The sequence below is a fragment of the Penicilliopsis zonata genome (genome assembly GCF_001890105.1).
Source record: "Penicilliopsis zonata CBS 506.65 unplaced genomic scaffold ASPZOscaffold_8, whole genome shotgun sequence".
In the NCBI taxonomy this organism is placed as follows: domain Eukaryota; kingdom Fungi; phylum Ascomycota; class Eurotiomycetes; order Eurotiales; family Aspergillaceae; genus Penicilliopsis; species Penicilliopsis zonata.
In genome coordinates, this window is record NW_019208918.1 from 321,401 (window position 1) to 346,451 (window position 25,051).

General features: G+C 52.9%; 12 protein-coding genes across 12 annotated transcripts; 5 read left to right on the top strand and 7 right to left on the bottom strand.

Annotated features, from left to right (window-relative positions):
* Positions 1–36: 36 nt before the first annotated feature.
* On the bottom strand, positions 37–2,479 carry ASPZODRAFT_16653 (hypothetical protein; the record flags this gene model as incomplete). The annotated part of the gene is made up of 3 exons (XM_022726764.1): positions 37–2,208; positions 2,285–2,389; positions 2,456–2,479. 3 exons carry the CDS (start codon positions 2,477–2,479, stop codon positions 37–39), a joined length of 2,301 nt encoding a protein of 766 aa, XP_022580568.1.
* A 259-nt stretch (positions 2,480–2,738) lies between these two features.
* ASPZODRAFT_133025 (hypothetical protein) lies at positions 2,739–4,673 on the bottom strand. Its single transcript, XM_022723169.1, has one exon. It carries the CDS (start codon positions 4,296–4,298, stop codon positions 2,817–2,819), a length of 1,482 nt encoding a protein of 493 aa, XP_022580569.1. The 5' UTR covers positions 4,299–4,673; the 3' UTR covers positions 2,739–2,816.
* Positions 4,674–5,237: 564 nt separating this feature from the next.
* ASPZODRAFT_133026 (hypothetical protein) lies at positions 5,238–5,951 on the top strand. Its single transcript, XM_022723170.1, has 3 exons — positions 5,238–5,429; positions 5,481–5,643; positions 5,707–5,951. The coding sequence occupies exons 1-3, from the start codon at positions 5,364–5,366 to the stop codon at positions 5,931–5,933; spliced, it is 456 nt and encodes a 151-aa protein (XP_022580570.1). The 5' UTR covers positions 5,238–5,363; the 3' UTR covers positions 5,934–5,951.
* Positions 5,952–7,097: 1,146 nt separating this feature from the next.
* ASPZODRAFT_152292 (hypothetical protein) lies at positions 7,098–7,643 on the bottom strand (the record flags this gene model as incomplete). The annotated part of the gene is made up of 2 exons (XM_022725839.1): positions 7,098–7,206; positions 7,270–7,643. The coding sequence occupies 2 exons, from the start codon at positions 7,641–7,643 to the stop codon at positions 7,098–7,100; spliced, it is 483 nt and encodes a 160-aa protein (XP_022580571.1).
* Positions 7,644–7,805: 162 nt separating this feature from the next.
* Positions 7,806–10,266, top strand: ASPZODRAFT_2049685 (hypothetical protein). The gene is made up of 3 exons (XM_022727605.1): positions 7,806–8,142; positions 8,195–10,036; positions 10,090–10,266. The coding sequence occupies exons 1-2, from the start codon at positions 7,922–7,924 to the stop codon at positions 9,864–9,866; spliced, it is 1,893 nt and encodes a 630-aa protein (XP_022580572.1). The 5' UTR covers positions 7,806–7,921; the 3' UTR covers positions 9,867–10,036; positions 10,090–10,266.
* On the top strand, positions 10,102–12,074 carry ASPZODRAFT_2045712 (hypothetical protein). The gene is made up of 2 exons (XM_022727597.1): positions 10,102–10,468; positions 10,538–12,074. The coding sequence occupies exons 1-2, from the start codon at positions 10,247–10,249 to the stop codon at positions 12,059–12,061; spliced, it is 1,746 nt and encodes a 581-aa protein (XP_022580573.1). The 5' UTR covers positions 10,102–10,246; the 3' UTR covers positions 12,062–12,074.
* Positions 12,075–12,130: 56 nt separating this feature from the next.
* ASPZODRAFT_142695 (hypothetical protein) lies at positions 12,131–12,550 on the bottom strand (the record flags this gene model as incomplete). The annotated part of the gene is made up of 1 exon (XM_022724875.1): positions 12,131–12,550. The coding sequence occupies one exon, from the start codon at positions 12,548–12,550 to the stop codon at positions 12,131–12,133; it is 420 nt and encodes a 139-aa protein (XP_022580574.1).
* A 357-nt stretch (positions 12,551–12,907) lies between these two features.
* Positions 12,908–14,444, top strand: ASPZODRAFT_133032 (hypothetical protein). The gene is made up of 2 exons (XM_022723171.1): positions 12,908–13,272; positions 13,350–14,444. The coding sequence occupies exons 1-2, from the start codon at positions 13,147–13,149 to the stop codon at positions 14,382–14,384; spliced, it is 1,161 nt and encodes a 386-aa protein (XP_022580575.1). The 5' UTR covers positions 12,908–13,146; the 3' UTR covers positions 14,385–14,444.
* An 87-nt stretch (positions 14,445–14,531) lies between these two features.
* Positions 14,532–15,912, bottom strand: ASPZODRAFT_16661 (hypothetical protein; the record flags this gene model as incomplete). Its single annotated transcript, XM_022726769.1, has 2 exons — positions 14,532–14,729; positions 14,794–15,912. The coding sequence occupies 2 exons, from the start codon at positions 15,910–15,912 to the stop codon at positions 14,532–14,534; spliced, it is 1,317 nt and encodes a 438-aa protein (XP_022580576.1).
* A 2,553-nt stretch (positions 15,913–18,465) lies between these two features.
* Positions 18,466–19,725, bottom strand: ASPZODRAFT_152296 (hypothetical protein; the record flags this gene model as incomplete). The annotated part of the gene is made up of 2 exons (XM_022725840.1): positions 18,466–19,586; positions 19,647–19,725. 2 exons carry the CDS (start codon positions 19,723–19,725, stop codon positions 18,466–18,468), a joined length of 1,200 nt encoding a protein of 399 aa, XP_022580577.1.
* Positions 19,726–19,934: 209 nt separating this feature from the next.
* Positions 19,935–20,543, top strand: ASPZODRAFT_97578 (hypothetical protein; the record flags this gene model as incomplete). The annotated part of the gene is made up of 5 exons (XM_022730554.1): positions 19,935–19,964; positions 20,028–20,099; positions 20,224–20,298; positions 20,370–20,402; positions 20,481–20,543. 5 exons carry the CDS (start codon positions 19,935–19,937, stop codon positions 20,505–20,507), a joined length of 237 nt encoding a protein of 78 aa, XP_022580578.1. The 3' UTR covers positions 20,508–20,543.
* Positions 20,544–21,050: 507 nt separating this feature from the next.
* On the bottom strand, positions 21,051–25,044 carry ASPZODRAFT_67245 (hypothetical protein; the record flags this gene model as incomplete). Its single annotated transcript, XM_022729441.1, has 4 exons — positions 21,051–21,380; positions 21,431–22,222; positions 22,279–22,647; positions 22,720–25,044. The coding sequence occupies 4 exons, from the start codon at positions 25,042–25,044 to the stop codon at positions 21,051–21,053; spliced, it is 3,816 nt and encodes a 1,271-aa protein (XP_022580579.1).
* Positions 25,045–25,051: the final 7 nt, after the last annotated feature.

Below are 25,051 nucleotides of genomic sequence, written 5' to 3' on the forward strand. Positions count from 1 at the left end.
AAAAAAAAAAAAAAAAAAAAAACTCAAGGCTTCAAGTCAAGGCTCCTCTTCTGCTTCCTCCACCGTCGGGACTCGGCTCTTCCCCTTTGACCCGTCGCTGGGGGTGCTTTCTGCAGACCGGTCGGGTGTCTGTTCGGATGAATCGGGGGTGACGTCCGTCCATTCCTGGGAGGGCGAGTTTGAGCGGGCTTCGTATGCGTGCTCGGGGGTGACTTGGTTTGCATCTTCTTGCTCTGGCTGTTCGTGATCATCAGGTTGTCCAAGGTTGTCTGGCTCCGTCGGAGTCTCTGCCTCTGTCTGCTGAGTAGTTGTCTCTGTAGGTGTAGCACCGAATAAACCCGGAGTAGTCCCTGTCCCTGCTGGTCTCGAAGGCAGGTGGCGCAAGGGAACCAGCGTCCACCCTGGCGGCAGATTGAGCCCCTCGGGGAGTCGCTCGTCTCCCGTACGAAGCGCCGGCACGTTCGGATCCGAAAAGAACTGGCGACGGGCCGACGACGAAGTTGTTGTTGCTGTTGTCGTTGTAAATGATGAGGGCAAGGGAGATGCTGATGATGCTGATGATGAGGTGATATTATGGAACCCAGTGGCGGGCACACCAGAGGAATCGGCCTGCAGACCGCGCAGCCGTTGGAGTTCCGCCTGGAGCAGGCGCACGACGTGGAGCTGCTCTGCCGTGACGCGCAGGTTGTTGATCTCCTGGAGGAGCTGCAGTTCGATCTGCTGGAGCTGCATCTGAACACCGGCCAGCTGGTTGGGCCCGGAAGGCACGGTGGGCGTCGGCTGGGCTCGTCCAAACCCAAGTCCAAACCCAAGCTGCTGTACATCGGGGTCGTTCATGTTGACGTTATTAATATTGTTGTTGCCGGCGCCTGCCTGCACCGGAACATTGCCCTGGTGGATCTGTCGCTGGAGGTTCTGGAGCAGGTCTCCCCGACCGGCACCGAAGCCGAGGCGGAATGGACCAAACTGGTAGATCCGAGCTCTCGCCAAACCGTCCGGTGCCCCGCCGTTCTGGCCAGGGATGTTCTGCTGGGCGCCCACGCCGGCGTTCGCTTGCCCGTCGCCGCCGCCGCCGACAGCATTGCCCGGGTGGCCACGGGCAGCCGCAGGCCCAAGAACAGGTCTTCGGCAGGTCGGGCAGTTCTGCTGCCTCTCAAGCCAGCTCCGGAGGCAGGCAAAGTGCAGGATGTGGCCGCACGGTAACTTCTTGGGTCGCCGTCGTTCTGGGAGTCGGTTGCGGGGGGCGGCATTGTTAGCATTGGCGTTGGCGGCCGGCTGGTTCCAAGGAGTCATCTCCTCGCGACAGATGATGCAGACGTCCTCCCTGGAGACTTCCTCAGAGGTGGCGTCCGGGTAGCGTTGGTTCATGTCGCGGGTGGCGTTGCGGTAGCGGAAGAAATCCATGATGCGGCGGCCGAAGGAGCGGATGGTCACGACGACGTCGCGCAGGATGTGGATTGGCAGGCCGTAGAAGGTAAACAAAATCACAAAGAAGGAGAGATAGACGACCAGCTTGAGGAAGTCGGTCAGCAGGTCGAGATAGAAGACCCAGCGGCCCTTGTCCTCCCAGCCGGGGACATCCAGCTCGAGCTCGTCGACATCGTTTTCATCCGGCAGGTTGGAGGGAAACCCGGTGGCGCCGGCGCGGGCATGCTCCCTGATGATCTCGTCACGGGCGGCGCGGATCTCGGCGCGGCGCTCCTGGAGCTTGGCCCGGATCTGCTTGCGGGTGATCAGGATCTCGACGAGGGCGATGGCGTAGCGGGCAGTAGTGGAGGAAGAGAGAATAGTCAAGACGGCAAACTCGAAGCCGAACATGACCATCATATCCGGGCGGGCCTGCTCGAGCACGGTCTTGATGCAGTACTCGAGCATGTAGGAATGGAAGCAGACGGTGAGGGCGAGCGAGATGGCCAGCCGGGTATGGAACAACCGCGGGTTCGCCGGCGGCTGCTGCTCGAGAAATTCGACGCGTCCTTCGCCGATCCAGCTCCACACCTTCCCAACCAGCAGCGAGACGAACATGACGAGGAACCAGGCGCCCAGCGAGCCGCGGAAGATGGTCATGGCGAGACATGTCTCCGTGACTGCAAACCACGCCCGTTCGTACAGCTGTTCGGTCTCGATCGGTCGCAGGGGGCCGTACAGCAGCCGCTGTAGCCAGAAAAGGACGTATCCGGTGATGAGGAGGCAGAGGTTCGTCAGAATCTAGTCGGTCAGCAAGCTTTCCAAAAGCATTCCAAAAAGCGTTCAATCAATAGTGAAGAAGGAACTAAGGAACTACCATAAGATTGGCGCTACTCTGCGAGAGATAGACACACGCCGAGTAGAAATTCGACCGCTGATGCATCGCCTTCAAGACGACGCCCGTCGCCAGGGCCGCAGAAGCCTATTACCGTCAGTCAGTTGCTCGTCAGGTCGGAGGGGATCAACGGCTCTTCCAGCGTTTACGTACCCCCGCGTACGCCGCTAATCTCATGGTGACAGATGAGCACAGACTCGACTCAGCCGTTATGATATGGCGAGGCGGAAGGGCCTTCCAGAAGACATGGGTGGTGGGGGAGGGAGTTGAAGCTGTCGAGGTTGTTTTGCGGAGTATCGCGTGTCTTGATCTTGACAGATCACTCCGCATTACGTCAGCGAGTCGATGGATCCCAGTTGAAGAAGATTTCTATATTTTTCTGATAGACAAGTGATGATAATTATTAGAGCTATCAGTCTACGATGTAGTGAATTGACTAAATAAGTATTGAAAGGTGGTATTAGGTCAATATGGTCTCATACGCGTATAAATAAACCGCATCAATCGAATACTGCTAGGGAAAATTCAAGTCCAAAACTGGATCTGTCGAGTTCCAAAGGTCCATCCAGTCGACCCCTCCGCCAAACCAGCTATCTAATAACGCCTCGGCGTGCCCTGGATGGACCGAGGCCGGGGTGCTACCATCAGGTAGATCTGGGTCAGTCGCCTGGTGGTTCTGAGCGGAGGAAGAAGAAGGAGGAGGAGGAGAGGAGAAGGTCCAGTTGGAGGCAGTGCTGAGCAGTTTTGCCTGTTTCTTCTTCCGTTTCTCGAGTCCCTTCGCGAGCGTCTGCGCGGTCTGCAGGACTTCCCCGGCGAGAAAGCAGGGGAACGCATGAGAGACGGCGTCGAGAAGAGACATGGTTTCGGAGAGAAGCTCGAGGCTTTCGGTCGAGTCTATGGCCAGAAGCACCATGAGCGCCTGGAACGGGGTGAAGAGAAGATTCCACCAAGCTTGGTGGGAGGGAAGCAGGCCACGGGTCTGCGCCAGGCCGGCCTTGAGGATGGTGAGCATCAAGGCGCTCTCGGCGCCGCTCAGCCGTTCCTGGTCGATGTGGACGTGACGGCGGAAGAGATGGATGGCTACATCGGTCTTGAGCAGGGCGAAGACGGCAGGCTCGCTTGGAAGACTGTAGATAGACTCGAGGATCTCCAGGCGGGCGCCACGCGGGAGATCGCGCTCCAGACGCAAGAGGAGAGCCGTCAGCTTCGACATGGGCCTGTCGGCGGCGGCGGCGAGACCGGACGAACCCAGTACGGCAGTGGTAGCGACGGCAGCGGCAGCGGCGGCGGCGGTGGTGGTGGTGGTGGTGGTGGTGATCGAGTCCTGCAGGACGACGCGCGAGCGGCCGTAGTCGGCGGAGATGATGGCATTCAGAAAGGAGGCGCACTCGAACAGGTTACGTCGCGCGGCGACAAACTCGGGCGTCGTCAGCGCTGCGACGGACGAGTCCCCCCTGCCGGCCACATCGACGGTGCGCAGATCGACGTGCAACCCCATGGCTTCCACCACATGCATGGCCGAGCAGGAGGCGTACCAGGCCAGATGGGGGCGGGTGGCCAGGCGCAGATACAGCGTTCTCGCGATCCAGGCGGCCGCCTGGTCGAGTGACAGTCTCCCCGGGGCGTACGCACAGCCCAGATCGAGCACTTGTTTGGCGTGCTCGACCAGCTCCGCCTCGACGGCGACGGGAGTGTCGGCGAAGAAGGAGCCCAGCACGACGACGCCCGCAACCAGAGCCTCGAAGTCCTCGAGCACCCGCGGCGGCTCCGCCCAGTACGCTGCACAGCGCTCCAAGTACCGGGCGCGGTCGAGAAAGTGGTAGACCGGGTCGACCACGTCAAAAAACACCTGGCTATACGTCGACAGCGTATGCACGTCCAGCAATCGACACACGACCGGGACGACGGCAGGCGCCAACAGCTCTGGCCGCGTATTGATGTTCCAACCGAACGAGTGTAGGCGCAGCTCGCTACCCAGTTCCATCGACTGGCCCATGCGGCGCGGCAGGACGATGCTGCTGTGGGCGCCCGAGTACCGACCTTTGACCGTATCCACGACGGGTCTGGGGGTTGGTTGAGTCGGTTCCGTCTCTGCTTTTCTTGCAGCTGTTCTTCTCTTCTTTTTCCGATGTTCCTCCTCTCTTTCTTCCTCTTCCTCCTCCTCCTCCTCCTTCTCTCCATGTCTCACTTGGTCACCAGCAGGCCCATCACCCAGATACCGACACTCATACTCGTACGTCACACACTGGCTGCAGGGGAGACGCCCGTTGCATTTTCTCCGCCGTTTCCGACAGCTTTGACAGGCCTGGCGGGTTCTGGTGCGGCCATGATGGACCTCCATGAGGCTGTGTCGACAATACGGAGGGACAATAATAATATGGGAGTTGCAGTGTTATTCTTAGTCAGCGTCACATACCGAGGTGATATTATAGACTTATTGAGGAAGATATAAGACTAAGATTGTGTATATTAGAATCTATTATTATTTCAAGTACAAGACCTAGTGAATGGTAGATCAGTGATTTCATAACTCATTCAAGCAAGGTATTTCTAAAAGAAAAGACTCTATTCTGCTATTTTATATAAAATTGAGGTTGAGGGGTTGGCACCTTCGGTAGTAATAGGACTATCCTGTAAATATAAAGAGGAAATACAATCAATACCTAATATAATACTGCATAAGATATAGAATATATCAATCCTTATGTCGAATATCCATTCCATAATATATCACCAAAAACCCGAGGCTTCTAAGCCACAACGTCATAGGCATGTATTAAGACGGAGTAAAAGATAAATATAGATTGATAAACAGCTTATGTCTAGTGCAGGTAAGTAGTTATTCAATATTGATACTACATAAAACAAAGTGAGACTTGAAGCCTTCCCTGCTGAATCCTGACTAAATATTTCTAATCAACACTCTTCCGTTGGGGCCAACGAATCATCACTTTATGCAGTCAGCCTTAGACAACTAATATAAGAGGCTCAACTCTTGCTATCTTTCCCAGGAAAAATATTATCTAGACATTTGATTTCTTCACTCCTCTATAACACTAAAATGGCTGTTGGCAGCTGTTTCTGCGGAAAGGTCAAGGTCGAATATGCTGGCCAGCCCTTGGCATCAGTTAGTACCATATCCAAGACAGAGTGTTCATCGACTAATCTTATTCAATAGGCACTCTGCCACTGTCTTGACTGTCGCAAGCTTACTGGCACCCTCTGCACGTATAGTTTTGTGGTCAAACGCGCCGATCTGAAGGTCACCGGCAGTCCGAAAGCAGTGGCCAAAACAGCAGACAGTGGAAAGTCTTATGAGAATTACTTCTGTCCAGAGTGTGGTGTGTATTGAATGGAACCCAGCACGGATGTTTCTAGATGACTGTAACTAACTGTCGACACAGGATCATCGATCTATGGGCAAGAAGTAAAGGCTGATGGAACTACCCCCGAGACCATCGTCCTCCGGGCAGGAATTCTGGATGACATCGAGACGATGACTGAGCACAAGCCGGAGGTGGAGGTATTCACTGACAGGCGCCTTAATTGGATCAGTCCTATCGAAGGGGCTCATCAGGTTCCTGGCATGCTGCAGGCCAAGCAGTTCCTAGAGAGTAAGGAGAATAAATAGCTGGAGATATAGATGGAGTGACACTTTTGAATATAAACTTAGCAGGAATAAGTAGGTGTTAAACTATTTTTCTAAAGTATATATCAATGTCTTGGTTAAGAAATATTGCTTTACTTGTTCTTAAGACTTTGTCCGCTTGCCAGAAAACCTCCTCTTCTTCTCTCTTCTTCTCTCCTCTTATCTAGTATTACCACATCATGGCAACATATGCCTTATTATAAACCTAAAACACTCCTGAATGGACTAGAATACCTTCTACTCCCTATCTATAGCGTGGAGGATCTCTTGGAGATTCTATTTACCCAACAATCCCAGGTCTTGAGAAAAACAGCAAGACATGGCGACCGAGAACCCAGCGCCCTTTTGCATCCACTGAAGCAGCCTTCCATTGAGATGAAGGTCTCTTTCTAGACTCTGCCTTGAATCTTGTCTCAAGAAAGGACAGGGAAACATTGCTTGTCACTATTTGTTCCTTCACTACCCAAGTCGAAAAGTAGTGAGTACTCTTTTGATCCAAGGCGCCAGGTACTGAGAAATCGTCTTCTTATAGTTGCAATCTGTCTAAACGAAGGCTGCGGTACCATCCTCTATTCTCAATGCTACTAAGCTACATCCTCTCCCATCCCTCGCTCCGATTCTCGAGACACAACCTCGAAAACTCGTATCGCATGACCGATTTCAAGGCAAATACCAAGGCTCGCACAGGCGGGGCTAGCTTTCACCTAGGTAGACTCCGAGCAGGGCCGAGTCACTGAGATACGACAGGGGAGTGACCTGGGACTCTGGGACACAGATGACTCGGGGTATTATCTTGAGAAGGCTTCTCATTTGCGCAAGTCTGACTCGGTTCTGTGGATAGTCTGGGCCACTGAAAGCTTAAGACAAGACGTGGGTCTAGAATTGCTTGTCAACTGTCATGCCATACTTGATAATAGACAATTATTAATAATATATTCAATAATAACGATAGATTGTAATGAATAAATAGAATATTGCATGCTAAGCATTTGAGAATAAGACAGTCGACCCACCGCTAGTCCGAACGTGGCTAAGAAATATGCTCAAATCTGCTCACTGAAACTCTTATGTAGTAGTTATGGCATCTGTACCGATAGTAAGGTATTATTATTCCATGAATTGATAACTTGATACTCCGTAAATTAGTTAATGGTCATCGTCTGTAATGTATCGTCCAACTGCCAGATCCCCCAGGAAAGCCCCTGCCAGCACTGAACAGAAGTAGCCCACATTCATAGTCATAACAGCCAGCATTCTACATACTAGTTAGCATATGGGAAAATATAATAATAAGAGAAACAGGTAAAAAGAAACTTACAATAGATAAGAAACCCCAGAGATGCACAGGAAAATCAACGCTCGCGGTAGATCCACACTCAACCGCCACGGAACTGGAACCGAACCTGGCCTTGAAGCCAGCACGCGAACGGACTCGTCGGCGATCTTGGCGTCATCTGGTTGTGATTGCAACTGGGATTGTTCTCCGGCAATGGCAATAAACCGACGACGACGACGCCGAACCCGCCAGCGACGTTCACAGACTGCCTTGAAAGCGAAGAGACAGCGTAGGAGGACGGAGAGGAGGAGGAGGAAGATGCAGGTGCCGGCGTAGGAGCCTGAGGAAGAAGGCGTCCAGGCAGTGGCGTACAGGGAGGTGTTTTGTTCGTTCTGAAAGACCACCGTCATCGACATGGCTGTGGAAGTAGCCATGGCCATGGACGTAGAGGTCATATCCATAGCTTGAGATAGAGGGTTAATAGATAACTACTTGTTATAGTAGTGTAATTCTCTGGAGGAGGTCTTATATCTTAACCTTGATCCACCGCACTTGAGCACATTCTTATGTAAGATAGATAGAGCAGGACTGCAAATACCAGTGCAATTGGATTTATTATTAATATTATTCATTCTTCTTCAGAATGATCCTTGCCTCTTCTTCTTCTTCGATCTAACCAAATCACTGTGCCATCATGGATATGAGCAGTGGCTCCTCGGACGGTCCCTTGACCGACTCCGGCGTGGATTTCTCCAACTACACGCAACGCCTCGACTTCCTCGCCGACATCCTCGACGACACTCAGCTGCAGGTCCAGGGTAACGCCGCTGCCAGACGCTTCTGGTACGGCATTGTGGCTGTGATTGGCGTGGCTACCCTCTGCAATGTCGTTCATACGAGTATCCAGCGATCAAGGTCTCTCTAGAGCTCTCTCCCTGTTCTGCTGGTCACTGCTAACTCCCGACAGACTTCAAGCAAGCCTCAAGAACGAAAAACAACCCGCTCGGCCGTCATCTCTACCGATAAGATGGATTGCGACAACCACTGCGACCCTGCGGGAAATCGCCTATCTACAACCGTATCTCCCCGTGCTGGAGCCCTGGATCCGGATACCTGACCTGGGCGCCATCTGGATGGTTGCCGCCTACCTGCTGTTCATTCTGCTGCTGGAGTTCGTCGACAACGACGTCACGGGCGCCCAGTACTATCAGGCGCTCAGCGTGCAGGCTGCCTGGCTGGCCGTTGCCCAGATCCCGCTGATTGTGCTCCTCGCCGGGAAGAACAGTCTCGTCGGCGTGCTGTCGGGAACCTCCTACCAACGGCTGAACGTGCTGCACCGCTGGGTCGCCCGTGGCTCGCTGCTGCTCTCGACCTTCCACTTTGGCTTCCAGAGCTACGGCTGGCAGCAGTACGGAGTGGAGAAGCTCGAGTGGGCGACCGACTCGTGCCCGCCCACGGGGATTGCCGCCTACGCCATCCTGCTGTGGATGAACCTGACCACCTTCGCGCCCATGCGCTACTATGCCTACAACTGGTTCGTCTTCCAGCATATCATCACCTACTTCGGCTTCATCATCGCCGTCATGATGCATCTGCCGTCGACAGCGCTGTATTCGCGCGTCTACGTCTACATCGCCATTGCTCTCTACCTGCTCGAGCGGCTGGTCCGTACGGCTCGGTATGCCCTGGCTAATCTCCGTCCCGCCCGTGCCACCCTACACTCTCTCGACGACGCCCGCGCCACCAAGATTCATATCAGGGGCTCCTCCATCAAACGGTGGGCTCCCGGCGACCATGTGCTTCTCGCCCTGCCGCGCTTCGGCCTCGCCCAGTCCCATCCGGCCACCATCCTGTCCACCCCGGATTCGCACCAGGGTGATCTCGTCTTGATCCTGCGTACGTTTAGCGGCTTCACGCGCCGCATCGCCACTGCCGCCGCCGCCGCCCCCGCCGCCCAGCCTGACAACCACGACCCGGAAGCTGTATGCGAGAAGCAGTATCTCGCGCTGATCGAAGGGCCCTACCCGGCTGCCTCGCAGACCGACTTCGCCTGCTACGATACTTTATTTCTAGTTGCCGGCGGGACGGGGGTAACCTTCACTCTCTCCGTCCTGCTGAGCCTCGCCGCGCGCGCCCAGACCACCCCCACCTTACCCCTACGAAACGTCCAGTTCGTCTGGATCGTCAAGGACCGCGCCTCCCTGTCCTGGATCCGCCAGGAGCTTCTAGATGTGCTCCCTGCGTTTGAGAACGCCGGCATCACCCTTGAGATTAAAGCATTCCTAACGTGCGACTCGCCCGACAGCGCAGGGAAATCAACCTGCACCTGCGCCGGCGATTGCGGATGCTGCATCGCAGAAAAGGATAGCAATGTCATGCAGAAGGATCCGAATTCAGCTTCTTCAAGTATTGAAGTAGTGCCCCCCTGGAGCGAAATCAACTATCAGCGACCGGAAATCGACTCGCTCCTATGGGACGGTCTCTGCGCCGCGCAGGGCGAGTCCGCCATTGCCGTGGCTGGGCCGCGACGGCTCTCTGCTGCCGTGCGCCGGACAGTGGTCCAGATCAGCGACGAGCGGGCGGTGCACAAGGGGACGGGGGCGCAAGGGATATATCTTCATGTGGAGAATTGTAACTAATACGGAGTATACGGAGAACTATAATGAATTACGATATTAACTAATTATAATCAACATTACGGAGTACAGTCTCTACGGAGTACACTAAGAGTACTAAGAGTACTCCGTAGAGATTATACTAGCCATTATCCGATCTGATAACAATAGAACTAAAGAAACTATTAATAATAGTTCGTGCAACCAACCTATTAGACTACGAATCGAGATACTAATTACCTAGTAGATATGAAGGTCAGAATGAAGGGATACCTTGACGTCATGTGACTGCCGCGTCACGTCGGAGACAGTACAGAGTACTCTGTAACACAGTAACACAGTAAAGAGTCTCCAACTGTTCTCTCCTCCTCGAATGAAACGGTGTTGATGACAGAAAACAAGAAATGCGCGTCAACCTGCTCACCTACCTTCTGGCCGTGTGTCCCTTCTCGATCGCCTTCCTGGTCTTCGTCAACGCCTCCATCTCCTTCGTGGTCACGGATCTGATCGGTCGGACTCATGGCGAGGGCGACGCCGTGGGAACCCTCGGCTTCGCAGACGAGCTGCTTGCTCTGCTGGCATGTCCGGTTTGGGGTGTTTTATCGGATAGAATCGGTGTGAGAATGGTACATCTCTCTTTTACTTGGATGTATTATTTCGTTTTATTTATTATTTATTGATTATTTATCATTTAGGTCTGCGTGAGTGGATATGCAATCATAGCATTTAGTCTACTGCTTCTCGTCGAGGCGAAGAACGTCTACCCCCATCTCCTGCTCGCAAGACTACTCTTCAGTATTGGCGGAGCTGCTGTCTCGACCATGGTCACCGCCGTCCTCCCCGCTGTGACGGGGAAATCGTTGCTGAGCACCGGCCAGACACAGAGCCAAGCCCAGGCGTATCGGGTTTCCGTCTCGTCGGAGCTGACCATCACCCCGCACCGGTTTCTAAACCGACGTCGTGTCAACGAAACAGAAAGGGTAAGAGGAGGAGGAGGAAGAGGAGGAGGAAACGATGCTGCCGCGCCGCTGGCAGGGTTCGTGGGCATGTTTGCCGGCTGCGGCGCTCTCGTCGCGCTGACTGTTTTCCTTCCGCTGCCTGCTCGGTTTGAGAAGGACGGCCTGTCGCCCGCCGAGGCCATCCGGAAGAGTTACCACGTCGTCGCCATCGTCGCTCTGGCCGTCAGCCTGTGCTGCTTCGTGGGGCTGAGGAATCTGCCAGGTGAAGAGCACAAGGGTTGGAGGTCTCTGCGTTCGGGGATTTCCCTTCACGGGGGAACCGGCGTGGCCCCCTCCTCCTCCTCCTCTTCCCTACCGTACTGGAAACAGCTTACCACGGCGCTTGGTCTGGGCTTCCGTAACCCAGACATCGGTCTGGGCTATATCGGCGGGTTTGTTGCGCGGGCCTCCTCGGTGGGCATCTCGCTGTTCATCCCCCTCTTCGTGAACCACTATTACCGCGTCTCGGGTCTCTGCGACGAATCCTCAGGTCTCGTCGCCGACACCGACGCGGGGCTCGGCGACATCAAACGCTCCTGTCCAAAGGCATATATCCTCGCGTCGATCCTGACGGGCGTGTCGCAGCTGATCGCGTTGATCGCGGCGCCCTTCTTCGGTTTTCTCTCCGCCCGCTCCCGACGACAGTACCACGCGCCGCTGTTTTTCGCCGCCGTCGCAGGCATCATCGGCTACATTGTCTTTGCGCTGCTGCCGAGCCCGCAGTTCAAGGGACCCCAGGGGAACGGGGGGGTCTTTGTCGTCATGGCCTTGCTGGGGATTAGCCAGATCGGAGCGATCGTATGCAGTCTCGCAGTGCTCAGTAGGGGCATTCTTAGCGTCACCAGCGCGGATCATGTTGATACCACGGTACAACATGGTCATACACGACAAGACATAATTGACGAGGAGGAGGAAGGAGAAGAAGGAGAAGAAGGAGAAGGAAGAGAAAGACGAGAAAGAGGAGAAGACGAGGAAGAACCACCTTTCTTCCCTAAACAACAGCAGCTATCACATCTCAAGGGATCCATCGCAGGCGTGTACTCTCTGTACGGCGGCGCGGGGATTCTGCTTCTCACCAAACTCGGCGGGCTGCTCTTTGACGTCTCTTCGCCGGGGGCGCCGTTCTATATCATGGCGGCCTTCAACGGGCTTCTCCTGGCAAGCTCGGTGGCCGGGTTTTCTACCTACTATTCTCTCTCTCGCCGTCCGCGATGGTTGTAGCAGATTAAAAAAAAGAAGTATAGTATAGTCTTCTAATTCAAGATTAAAAAAATAAATAAATATATTTTTCTACTTCAGTTCAAAAACATAATTCACTTTCCCTCCCTCGCCCGACGCAAAACTGCCTTTCCCCTCCTTGAAGCGCTCGCCCAGCTTCCCCTGTCCACTGCCCGCGATGATCTCAAACGTCCCCTCAACCCGGTACGTCGCGGCCATGAACATGCCCTTGCCCTGCGTCATGAAGCTGCCGGGAGTCTCCTCATCGGTGGAGTCCACGCGGTCCGTGAAGATGAAGACCGCCGACCCCTCTTTCTCCAGGCCTGGTCCTGATCCGGCGGGCAGATAGACCATCTGGTAACTGCTTGTGATGGTCAGGTGGAGGTCTGGCAGAGCCATCTTCACCGCGGCGGGGGTCAGGCGAGGGACCTCCTTCAACGAGCGGTCTTCGTCCCAGGAGACCATCTGGGCAGGGGATGAAAGGGTCGTCATTTCTTAGAAGACCAAGAGGATCGTCAGAGTAGTGCACACAGATCGTGTAGAGTTCAGGAACTTGACTTACTGGCGGAATGGATGCTTTTGGCCTGTTGATTAGAGTAGAATAGAGAAGTACTGCACTTACCTTTATACCTCGTTTTCATTCATCTCATCCCCCCTTCCTTTTTCTCTTCTCAATCTTGAGCTGAGATCGAGGGAAGTCGCGACTCGCTAAAGGATTCCGGATCGAGCTAGTCGACGCGTCACACGTCACGAACAGAACACGAGATCCCGTGACGACCGAATTGGGTAAAATCACCTCACTGTCCTGTCCTGTCCTGTCCTGTCCTTGTCCTACTACTCCGTACATAATCGCTGTCCTAAATGCTGTAAAGCACGGCTGTACTTGCTAATAGTACTCTATATCAACAACAGGAATACAGGTTCTTCTATCGTATATTATTAGATGCCATAGACACCCACTGAGTGTTCCGGAGTAGCTTCTCTTCTCTCCTAGTCAAGTCTCAGATAACAGTGCCCCGCTCCGACAGTTTCACTCTACGACAATACTCCTACCACTCTGTACACCTACTGCATATCCATTCAACACCATGCAGCTGGGTCTCTCGGAAAGTCTTCCTGCGCTGGTCGCTCGGCGCTTCCACACGGCCAAAGATGCAGGCCACCTGGTCTTCTCGCCGACTCAATTAACCACCCTCCACGTGGGGGGCATTCCAGTAAGTCCACAACTTCTACCTTGGTGAGCTCTCTAGCCATTACACGTGAATGAATGAAGAATGAATACCTTTATTAGTATCAACTCCGCTACTGTCCAGCTCTTGCAAAGAAACCGTCGGCGAAACCCACCGATCCCCCTCCCGGACCCAAGCCGGACCCCTTCGAGGATCCCTCCGCGGACCTCCTCCTTGCCCGTATCCCCGCCGAGAATCCGACCCACACGCTGGTGCTCAACAAGTTCCCTGTCATTCCCAACCACTTCATCCTCGCGACCTCGGCATGGAAGGCCCAGACCGATCTGCTGGAAGCGCGCGACCTGGAGGTGACATATGCGTGCTTGAAGGCGTGGGAGGAGACCGCCAGCCATGGCAGCCACGGCAGCCACGGCAGCCACGGCAGTCATAACGGACAGAGGAACAGGAGATTGTTTGCGTTTTTCAATTCTGGCGAGCACAGCGGGGCAAGCCAGCCGCATCGCCATCTGCAGTTCCTGCCTGTAGAAGATATGCGTGGTGATGGGGGGGAACCCCACGACGAAGCCGGCTGGCAGCCCTTGATCGATTTGATCTCGGCTGCTGCAACAGCACCTCACTCTGCCTCTCATTCGGCTGCTTCTTCACCTCCCATGCCCCCCTCAGATCGCAGCGAATACCTGCACCTCCATTCTCTGCCCTTTGCGCACTACGCTCTCCCCATCCCCGCGGACCCGTCCCCGGAAACCCTGCACGCCACGTATCTCTCGCTCTACAATGCCGCTCTGGCCGTGGCCAAGCTCTTCTCAGAGGTCTCCCGCGATCAGGTCGACAGCTCGCTGCCCTTGACGCAAGGCCCCGCCGCCGCCATCAGCTACAACCTCTCCATGACCGTCGACACGATGCTCATTTGTCCGCGCCGTAACGAGACGGCCTCTGTGCCCGTCGACTCGACTGCCCGCGACCAAGTCCTGGGTGCAGGCCAGATCTCCTTGAACGGCACCATCCTCGCCGGCACGTTGATGGTCAAGGCCCACGCCGAATGGGACCAGCTGCGCAAGAACCACGATACCCTTACCCAGGTCTTGACTACCATTGGCTTCCCGAGATCAGATCGACACGAGGTGTCTTTTCTGTAGGTCTATTTCCTGAAGAAACCACGTTTATAGTTCTAGTCCTGTCTATGATGAAGATACACGATTCATTATAAATTTACATTATCGAAAGTTATTTTCATCCCAATTCTGTAACAGAACTAATCAAAATATAATTACCAGTACTATGTATCACATCCTCACCCCGTGAATTTCGTACCACTTCTTCTTACACGTTGCATTGCCGAAATGGTACGACCCCCCGTTCGCCCAGATGTACTGCGCAACGCTCTTCCATGAGATCTTCGGCAGGTTTGCCCGGTCTCGCAACATACACCGTCGGTAGCAGCCTGGATCGCACGAATCCACTGCTTGGCAAAGCAGGTGGACCTGAGTAAATTAACACACAGAGACAAAAGGAATAAGAAAGGGAGAAGAAAGAAGAAAAACAGACATCTCTCTCCTGCCACTTGGGCTTTCGTACACGCTGGTCCTTGGCTTTGGTGAGAGTTCGGAACCGTCCGCGCAGCGTGGACTCGGCCTCGCGGAACCCGCCCAGCCGCTTGATGTCCTTGTACGACATCCCGCGGCGCTTGCAGTCGATCAGGAAGGCGTTGCGGGTGTCCGTGCAGGGCGAGGAAGGGTCCTGCTCGTGTTCTTCCCGCTCCGAGTCGGCGCCGCTGGTGTCTGGTTTGTGATCGCTCTCTGTCTCGGTGGTCTGCGGCTGCGGTGCTATGGCGGTCGTTGTCGTTTTCTGCTGCTCTGCCAGCGGACGTTGGTTCTGGAAGCCGAGCCAGTGGTGAACCTGGCTGGTGATGTGGTGGTCGCGGTCGATGTGATTTTTAATGGGTAGGATGGAAGAAGCATCGAACGGCTCAACGATGAACAGCCCGTTGGCATCGACAGATGGAGAAATCTGTGGCGTAAAGCAGTAGTTCACGTGGTTGGGTGCATCTGCTACTGTCCCGTCTGACGAACTTGCCTGCATCTTGGAGGAATATGGAATGGAGGATGCGGTGGTCCAGGACGGGGGGAGGACGATATGGGGCATACAAAACGGGTGGTCATCCTCGGAGGTCATGATCGAGCTCACGGTGGGGGACTCCTGGCTCGGATAGATGGCGCTGTGAAAGGACTGATCTGGTACAAAGCAGGATTCGACAAAGGTAGGCTCTCCGTCGAACATGAACAGTCCCTGGTTCTCGTCCACGGGTTGGTCCAATGAGCCCAAGCTGTAGCATGATTGCGGTCTTCGAGAAAAGTCCACCAGGCCGTTGCAGGCAGCATATTGACATGATCCTTGTGGTTTGGATTGGAATGGTGATGCCCCATGCGACGATTCTGACCAGGGGTAACAGAATTCGGCTTCTTCAGGGACATATGCGTCGTTCATCATACCCTGTTTCTGGTTGTTGCCGTTGTAATTTGACATCATGGCTAGTCTTTCCGGCCTGGTTCGACACTGCGGTGTCCACGATCTGTCGTCAAATCCCAGAGTTTCCAGACGGATATCAGATAAGCCGTGGGGATGGATGAAGAGCGTGTATGCGTCCGGGATCGAGGTTGTCCACATCTTGGGATCGTCAGGACGGTTTAGGTCATGAAGCATCATCTTTAAGTCCTGGATCTAGTCCAGATCAATCGATGATAGTGTTCACCGCTTCAAGATGTCAGTCTGAATGGATGGTCACCAACACAGTGCCCAAAAGAAGGTTCGACGTAGATCTATGCACGTTGCTGGGAGGGGTCTGTCTGGCAGCCTGCAGGGTCAAAGGTCAGCATCAGAGGGTTGAATCCGTCTGGGAGGGTTTCACCTTCAGTTGGGCTTCACTGGTGATAGTAGTTGCACTTGAACAGGGTATACAAATCTGGCTTCGGCAATTGTATCAGAAAAGCAGTATCCGATATTAGACAGCCAGAGCATACTCACCTCTAATGTTTACGAGCATGTCAAATCGTAGACATGCTTCTGAAAGATCTCGAAGATCAACCAACAATGGCAAGGAGAAGAGGATATACAAAGCACTTTTGAGTGTGCACTTGATTCAAATCTGGTCTCAGATGCCATGGAGAGCATCTTTGCCCTTTTAATACCAGCATTCATGGATCATCGCCGACTCCTAATCGCTCCTCCACACACACACACACACACACATCCGGACTCGAGTCTGCCACCAACAGGGAACAGCATGCCTTCTCCCCCATCCCTGTAGAGAGCACGAGGGCCTCCTTGAAGGAATGAAAAGACTACAAGAGTATTAACCTGGATGTCTCATCAAAAGGGGGGAATCGCGAAGATGATCGGTTGTATGGGCTGGTATGTTCCTGTCTGTCTGTGAACGAAAGCTTCCTGCCTCCTGCGGCTCTCCACTTGACAGCATACATAAAAAAAAAAAAAAACCTTTTTTCCCCTTTTCAAACAGACGAGCAACGGGCTTCCCCCGTCTGTCTCGCTCCCTCCAGAACATCTTGGCGTGAACGGTTCCAACTCGACAATGGGACTTGGCGGAAGGTGAAAAGGCTTAGAAGAGAAATCCCCCGTTGATGCAGGCACGCAGATCACGGATGGCATCCAACACCCTGCGTCGAGAGTTCTTGCCCCGGGTAGGTACATGCCCGCGGACGGGACTCACCGTTCCCCATCGCCAGGCGTCTGCGTGTAGAGGCCACACCGCTGCAAACCCAGGCCGCAGGCCCGTTTGAATCGGAGAATTCGGCAGTTGTCAACGGGATGGACGGAGAGACATCCGATGTCGATCAGCCGATGCGTTCCCGTCATTCCTGGCATGGCTCTTTCATCGGCCGATGCAGACTGGGTCGACTCATCCAACCGCTTCCGAGAACAAAGAAGATGGGTTGCAGATGGTGGGCCTGTAGGGTGTGCTGTTGCTATCAGTAACAGAGCCATGATTTACCTTCGAAGCTAGCTAGCACTCACCCGGTGTTACCCCATCTTTCATTCTGTCCAGGCTGCCATGGCGGTGAGTTACCAGGAGGATGCTGAGGATAGCTGCTGGTCTCTCACCGCTGGAGGGGGGGATTTAAGGTGGTGGTGGTGGTTTCCTGCATCCCCGAGCCAACTGGACCAGATGCGCTTCCCCGCATTGTCTGCATATCCTCAGGTATAGAGAACATTCCGCTGTCCCCCTTTTGTTCTGGTATAAAAGAGTAGATTGGTGTTTATATTCTAGTATGAGACGGGATATTACTCGGGTACTTGGTGTAGTAACCACTAGATCACGATTTTGTAGTAGAAATATTAATAAATTGGAATAAATTCTGGCATAAACTCATAGTATATGCATGTCTTCGCCCGTACCCGCCCTGCCGGTTTGCTCGGACAGTCAACCAGCTGGCAGTGGCTGTAAGAAACCTAAATAAGCATCTGGATTGTAATGCAGCCTGCAGAGATCGCAGGTTGTGAGGATGGATGTACCGGCAGACCGTTCTGGATCTGTGCGCTGCTCACAGCAATGTCCAGCAATGTACTCCATGCATATAGCCTTGTTTAAAATAGATCAGGTATAGTATGTACTTTTGTTTTCAGACAGTTGTGGTCCGGCAATTTGACTCGCGATAGACGATCCTTGAAGACCTGTTTGCAGTCTATTGATGTTGATCATAGATGGGAGATGAGCTAGGCACTTGCAGAAAGCATTTTAATCGAGTATTCGAGTCAACGGGAATTTTAGTGCAGATACAGAGAGACAGCGTAAAGGATGGTTTGCATTGATGTTCTGTCAGGAGACTGAGGCTCAGGAGAGCTTCGGATAGTCTATTCATGTCTGTGGATCTGTATGGGAAGAGCTAGACCTGTTGAGGTAGAAAGGGTCGACTGCTTCCACATAGATCCTACTTGCAGCTCTTGGCCGTCTGCCCTGGTGTTATGTCCAGCGAACGGGGCATTTGGCTGTAGAGAGCTGGTATGGTCGTGTGTATGCAGGACCTCCCTGCCTCCTAATCACATAGTTAGCTTGCCCTATGCCACGCTCAACGGGAATGAATGCCTAACGACCAACGTAGACTCGTACACACAGCGACTATCTGGACCACAGTATGAAAACCGATTTGTCATGTTGAGGAAATGGATGGTTCTGAGAAGATGGCAACCTCAAATTTGGTGTGTTCATGTTTCCTCCTCAGATCCAGGGGTGGGCGTCCCCATGGAAGCTCCAAAGCTCTCGAGCCCGCGTGATTTTTGAAGCGCACCGGCGCCTGTCCCATCGACCTCAGACCCCGGCGTGAGGCCGGCCTCAGTGCGCAACCTCTCGTAGTTCTCGCCAGCCTCCTTGATCAAGGCCTGGATTTCCACCTCGCGAACGGCAATCTCGGCCTTCTCCTTCCTTAGGTCATCCATGCGGGTGATCATCTGCGCTTTAGACTTCTCCATTACCGCCAGCGTGAGACGAAGACGATCGAGGCTTGTCGTGAGACGTGGAAGCGCGGTCATTTTGGGAGGCGTCTTTGGTCGGCCTGGGAGATCCGAACTCCCGTTACCCATCGCCGCACGAGTCTGCGCAGCTTCATATGCCGCCTTTTCTTCCAGATCAGAGTCGTCTTCATCGGACAAGGCCTCGGCGTCGTCTATCAACTCCCGCATAGTTTCGCGCTGGCGTTGTTGCTGTTCGCGCTCGGCTTTCCGACCTAGAGAGATCTTCCCGTCCTCCACGTACTCGTCGAAACCCTCTGCGAAATCCTCATCATCTCTAACGAGTCTAGTTTCGACTTCTTGCTCCTCATCCTTGAGAACCCATTGCCCGCTGTCCTCTGCGGTGTCATCTAGCGAGATATAGTCCTGCTCCTTCGCAAGCCGCGCCCGTCTGGCTTTCTTCTCTCTGATCTCCGCTTCGCTGGGAATCGCCGACGGCGCGGACATGTGCATTATCTCCCCAAACTTCGCAGCGACATCGACTGTCTTCTCTTTCTCGTCGTCGGTCCCCGTCTTGGGCGTCGAAGGTGTCGAATTCCGGAGCTCCTTCAGATACTCGTCACTGTAGCTCGGTCGATCTTGATCGTGTCCCACCCGCAACGGAAGCCTTTCAGAGGACCCTGACGGTGTTATCGAGCGATGTAGCGCGCTCTTCTCCAGGACCTTGCGTCCCAACCCATGTCGTTTCGGCGTGATAACTCCGCCGTCCTGGTCCTCATCGTCGGCCATCGACGTTGCACCTGGACCGAAAGAAAGCCGTAACTTCGATTTCGGTTTCGGTTTCGAGCTTGCTGGTCTCTTCACCACAGGCCCATTATCTAGACCCATCCATCAGCCGTCTTTCCTTCCAAGTCTCGCGGCGGGGAAATTTGACGTACCTTGTTCGCCATCATTCCCATCCTCGTCATCCTGGAGGATCTTGCGGGGTTTTCTTCTATTTGCAAACGCCGCGCTCATTGTGATAAGCAAAATACTTTTTATCTTCCAATCACTCAAAAACAAAAGGTCATAAACAGAGGAAACGCCTGGGCAGTTATCGGCGGCGGCATGACGGAGGAGCTGTCGCGGGAACATCCTTTCTCCGGGCGAGCCCAGCTTCTCCCGCCGAAGATTGGGCGGATCTCATCAACAACGACAAGGAGACATCACCGCAGAAACCAGCCAAGATGCCTCAAGCACAGCCTGAATTGAAGAAGGTACTGCTCTTGCGCACTTGCCTTTGTCTAGGATTCCCTGCTAACACTTCTTGCGTTCTATAGTATATGGAAAAGCGGGTATTCTGCCAACTGAACGGCAACCGCAAAGTCATCGGCATCCTGCGAGGCTACGATGTATGTTTCACGGAGAGGATTGTTCCTCGCCAGCGGTTCCTGCCTTCCCGATTACATCGCTTTTGTCGCTATCTTTCCCCGTTACTTCACGTCTGTCGGCTAATGCTCGGGGTTCTTCATATAGGTCTTCATGAACGTTGTGCTGGATGAGGCCTTTGAAGAGAAGCAGGGCGGGGAGAAAGTCGCAATCGGCATGGTGGTAAGGCTTGCATCGAAGATGAAGAAAGAAGAATACTCGTGAATCTGTGGTTTACTGATCGACTGGGTTAGGTGATTCGAGGCAACTCGATCGTGATGCTCGAGGTCTGTATTCTGCAATACTCTTTCCCAATCTCCTTTTTTTGAGCTGCATGGCTAATTTGTTTTTCTTTGGATCTACAGGCTTTGGAGCGAATAAGCGATAAATAAAAAAAAAGAGTACATCTGACTTTTGTACGAATGGACATTCATAAAATCATGACGCTCATCACACCTAAGTGGGATCTTTTTCATTCATACCTTTAATGCAATTGGGAGTTCATGGGTCGGTTGCTCATACCGGGACGATCGAAGTTTCTTCTTATTCTTTTTCCTTTTCTCTTTCAGAACCCTGTACTTGTTCGTCTACAGTTCAAGGAAGCAGGCACAATGAATTTAAGAGTTCATTTTATGTCATATCTTGTCAGATAAGTTCTTTAGCTTGGCGCTCAGCTAGGACCGAGAATGACGAGGGGAGTTCAAAAGATACCAGCGCTGCAAGCCAGAGTATCTGCCGGTCCTTGAATAAAACCCCAAACAGCACCAGAGAGGTAAAAAGAAATGGAAAGAATTACTAAGTCTGATATCTCCAGAAGACCGACCAACGCGCCTAAAATCCTGCTTGCTTTCCCATCCGTATATGCGAGAAGATAAGAAATGTTTATTGTTTCTGGTTCAAGTGTTGATAGAGTTCAAGACCGAAAGACATCGTGGTCAGGTTGGTTTCTGTCCGAATTTCAGTTTTAATTTAAGGCCTCCACCCGGAGTAGCAGGAGTCGATGGTGTATTCGATGCCCGTGGAGTTGGTTGAGATGGGCTTGGGAAGTTTGGAATATGGAGTTTGGTGATGTGGTGTTGCGGCGGTGCATGGATAGGTGTGGAAGGTGTGCTCGGCCCGAGTTTGGACTGCTTGAAAGTGATTCTCGGCGCTGGAGGCGGCATTCCCTGCTCGTCCCGTTTCCGCTTCGTGCTGGCGACTGTGGAATCTTTCCCAGGTGTCAGAGTCGTTCGGATGCGGTCCGATCTGTAGAAATGCAATTTGCCCTGTGGAACGTCAGAAAGGAAGTAGAGAGGAGATAGTTGTTCAACTGTACCTTGCCCGTATGACGGACTTTCCAGTAACGTGGGTATTTCAGAGCGACCTGGACCGACACGATAGCGGCATACAAGACTTTGCAAAGGTCGGTGAGTTCTGATAGCTCTAATAGACCGACTGATGGTGAGTTGCATGCAGCCCAAAGCGATTCCTTGAGGGTGACATTGCCGGCAAGCTCTTTTTTAAGGGCATCGAGAGCTCCAGTGACGGTCTGTCTTCGAGCGAGGTCGGCTTGACGGACTTCTGTGCTGGACTCTTGCTCAATGATCAAGCCACCTTGCTGGGCGGTTGTTTGATCAGTAGTTCCCTCGCCGAACGCAACAGGAGCCAGAGCTCTGCCGAACAAGATGTGCAGTTGTCGTCTGAGCCACGTCGACGGGTCTGTAGACATAGTAAAGATGAACCACCGCAAGACTTCTGGGACCTTGAAGATGTCGAATTCGATGAGACATTCGAAAGCGTCTAAACGAAGGAGATCGTAGGTTCCCATCCTTGTATAAGGCAAGAATTGCATGATATCATTCTCCATCATCTTCGCGTCCATCAGCCGTCGCTGGCAGCGCAAGGCAGCACGCGTATAGAGATTTTGGAACGAGCTCGACCACTCATCCATCCGTCGGTACCGATCGATTTCGGCGATTGCATCTTTCTCTAGTTGCTCCTCCGCCTGAAATTCGAGAACGGCCTCCATACTGAAGTCGGAAATGTCATCGGTGCGACTTTCGGTTCTCCCGAGTAGCGCATCGCATAGTGACTCCATCAGCGTAGCCACGTAAAAATTGTCCGAGTACTGCGTATGATTTGGTAAGAAGAATATCGCCAATCTAAATATGTAATGTCTCTTACCTCGTTATTCGAATTGTCGTTGAATTTGAGCTTGTCATAAAGAAAACGCTTCACCCTCATAGGGGTCTTCCCGCTATTATCTCGTACCTTGGAAATAACTTCGGGGATGACAAGCTGGAGCATATACGCCGCACGATCAGTAAAATCATTAGACCGAGTCATGGGTGACCCCGGGATGCAGAAAAGTTCCTGGAAGGCCCTTTCGAGATGGTGCAGTCCCAACCAGTTGATCTCCTCCTTCGCATGTTTGATCAACGCTCGCGCGGCCGTGGTTCGGATTCCATGGAAATACCTCCGATCCATTAATGTCCTCACAAAAATTGTGGATATCAACGGATGTTCTCGTTGTGCTGCCATGTACTGCAAGGACTATAGAAACCAGATTCGTCAAAAGTCTGAACACCAACTGTGGGATTGGACAGGCAAAATTCGTTCGCTTACCTCCAGCTGTGCTACAACATCTCGATCTTGTTGTAGCTGGGAGAGGTACATATACCCCGGCATGACAAGAGACAGTTTGCATATCCATTCAAAATCGGCATCCATGCGGATCCATTCGTATGATTCTTGTCCCATCCGTTCTTCATCCTCTTTGCTCCAATCGGCAAGCTTCCAATCCTGGATCTCATCTTCGGTTTGCAACACGTCACCAAGACAGTAGAGCAGTGTGTCTTCCTGATTCTCTGGGTTTCCATCGGCGCCGGTGGCCACAGCAGCGCGCTCTTTCTGCCTCTTATTCCTCTTTAGTCGCTTGTACTTTGTGTTGTAAGGAATGTCAAATTTGGTCACACCCTCCTTGATCTCTACAATGTGTTCATAGGGAGTACCGTCAGCTTCGTGGATTCGAATGGTCATTGAGCCCGTAAAAACGGGTTGCACAACCCCGGCGTATACCCCATGGATTTCTTCTTTGACGTCGCGCATAAAAGAGTCTCGTTCAAGGTCACGGGTGGTGGGCTGTTCAGATTGCACTTGTCTGATCATCATCTCCACCACCAATTTCTTTTTATTGAACCTTTGTGTGGCTTGGAATCGCGGGCATCCGGCTCCATAGACCCATTGTTGAAAGAAGGTGTCCAGTTTAGCATGACCTAATCGTTCGCATGTCTTCTGAAAAAACGAACTTGTAACCGCTCCGTTGGGCAGTTCGCCCATCCTGGCATTCAGGAAGAGGCGCGAGATAATCCGGGACATCGTCGCCTTTCCACTGGCTTTTGTAAGTCGTCGATCAAGGATGAATAGAACCAAGGGGGCTTTGAGAGCGACAAATTCCATTTCGGAAGGGTCAAGCTTCAGGATGTTTCCCATATCATAAATTGAAGGGCGCTCATAGTCGAGGTCGCACACTCGATCTGACATTTGCTTCATGCGAAAACGGTGCTCGTTATTCCCGCACAACTTGCGCATGAAAGTGTCTGTAATATACCACGCCACCCCAACTGTCACCCAAGTGTCTGCGGGCTCCTTAGGAACGATGTTGACGCCGACCCATTGTGATGCCAAGGCAGAAGTGAGTTTCCGCGTCGACTCGTACATTGGGTCGATTATTTCCTCTGGGAAGAGCAAGTGGTTACTGCAGATTGACAGGCAAGCCGTGGGTAAAGTACTCTCCAGAAGGTCATCAACAAAGCAGATCTTATAGCTAGAAAACGGATAAGAACCATAGCTCAGTGAGAAAAAATCGATGGCCTTGGCCATGGGAAAGCACGTGTTCCTGGTCTCGCCTGCACGTCCGGGAAGACAAAAGCCATGTACGGGAATAGCGTTTCGACCAAGTTGCTCGTCTTGATCGCTTTCACGGAAATCGGTCAGGTTGACATATTCAAAGGGGCCAACAGCAAATCCTAATTGTTGGGCAGAAAGAGGGTAGGCGCAGGCAAAGGAGACTGTCTTTTTGCTGGGGTCTCTCGGGTCAACAATCTCATCTGTCATGTCTCCAGAGCACACAACAGTCAGGTCGAGCGTCTCGTCATCAGACGAAACGTAACGGCTTCTGCCAGAAGATGTTTTGGAGCGACCCGATGCAGTACTATTCGGCTGATCTCGCGCTTTCCGATCAAACATGTCACCAAGCGTACACGGGCATTTGATCGACAGTTCCCAGGTACAGCGGGACAATGAATCATCGACACAAGGGAAGAGAGGACAGCCAAAACCATAGCCCAGTCTGTTCGTTGTATATGCATGTGGATAACGTCTGTCGCCACCATCCACCCCGACAAATTGTAGTCCATCTCGAATATTATCGATCGTAAATTCCGCATAAACGGTCAACGCCGAGAATCGAGGGAGAGAGGTTTCGGGAGCTCTGGAGCTTAACGGTCCGTCAGACTCTTCGGGAATATCAGTAGCACGGAGCGCCATTTGATCCTGCGCCTCGAGTGAAAACGGATCAAGTTCTTCAATCCGAACGCTCTTTGGCAGCGTGATCAGCAGGTCGCCTTCCGGCTGGTTTTTCATCAGGCCATCAATCTTCGTAGACAGTCGCGAATGGTAGTGAGGTCCGTATAGATGTAACGATTCGTAAGGGTCGGCATATTTGATCGAGGGAGCTTTTCCGTTGACATTCAACCGCTTCAACTCGCCCTGGCGAAAGTTCAGACGAATCACCTTGAGCTCCCTGTAGTGCGGATGAATCGTGATTTCCGTCTTCCCTCTCAAACTCTTGCTCATAAAGTCAATCTCCAGCTCAACCTTCTGGTGCGCGACCGTGAATCCCAGCCCTGACCAGGCCGGCCCGGCGGGCGTTTCCACGACGCCTGGCATCGCGATT

Coding starts and splice junctions, on each gene's coding strand:
- ASPZODRAFT_133032 (XM_022723171.1), top strand. CDS start 13,147: ATGCAGCTGGGTCTCTCGGAAAGTCTTCCTGCGCTGGTCGCTCGGCGC. Junction 13,273..13,349: donor TCCACGTGGGGGGCATTCCA/GTAAGTCCACAA, acceptor TACCTTTATTAG/TATCAACTCCGCTACTGTCC.
- ASPZODRAFT_133025 (XM_022723169.1), bottom strand. CDS start 4,298: ATGGGCCAGTCGATGGAACTGGGTAGCGAGCTGCGCCTACACTCGTTC.
- ASPZODRAFT_2045712 (XM_022727597.1), top strand. CDS start 10,247: ATGCGCGTCAACCTGCTCACCTACCTTCTGGCCGTGTGTCCCTTCTCG. Junction 10,469..10,537: donor ATAGAATCGGTGTGAGAATG/GTACATCTCTCT, acceptor TTTATCATTTAG/GTCTGCGTGAGTGGATATGC.
- ASPZODRAFT_2049685 (XM_022727605.1), top strand. CDS start 7,922: ATGGATATGAGCAGTGGCTCCTCGGACGGTCCCTTGACCGACTCCGGC. Junction 8,143..8,194: donor ACGAGTATCCAGCGATCAAG/GTCTCTCTAGAG, acceptor AACTCCCGACAG/ACTTCAAGCAAGCCTCAAGA.
- ASPZODRAFT_133026 (XM_022723170.1), top strand. CDS start 5,364: ATGGCTGTTGGCAGCTGTTTCTGCGGAAAGGTCAAGGTCGAATATGCT. Junction 5,430..5,480: donor CTGGCCAGCCCTTGGCATCA/GTTAGTACCATA, acceptor CTTATTCAATAG/GCACTCTGCCACTGTCTTGA. Junction 5,644..5,706: donor TTACTTCTGTCCAGAGTGTG/GTGTGTATTGAA, acceptor CTGTCGACACAG/GATCATCGATCTATGGGCAA.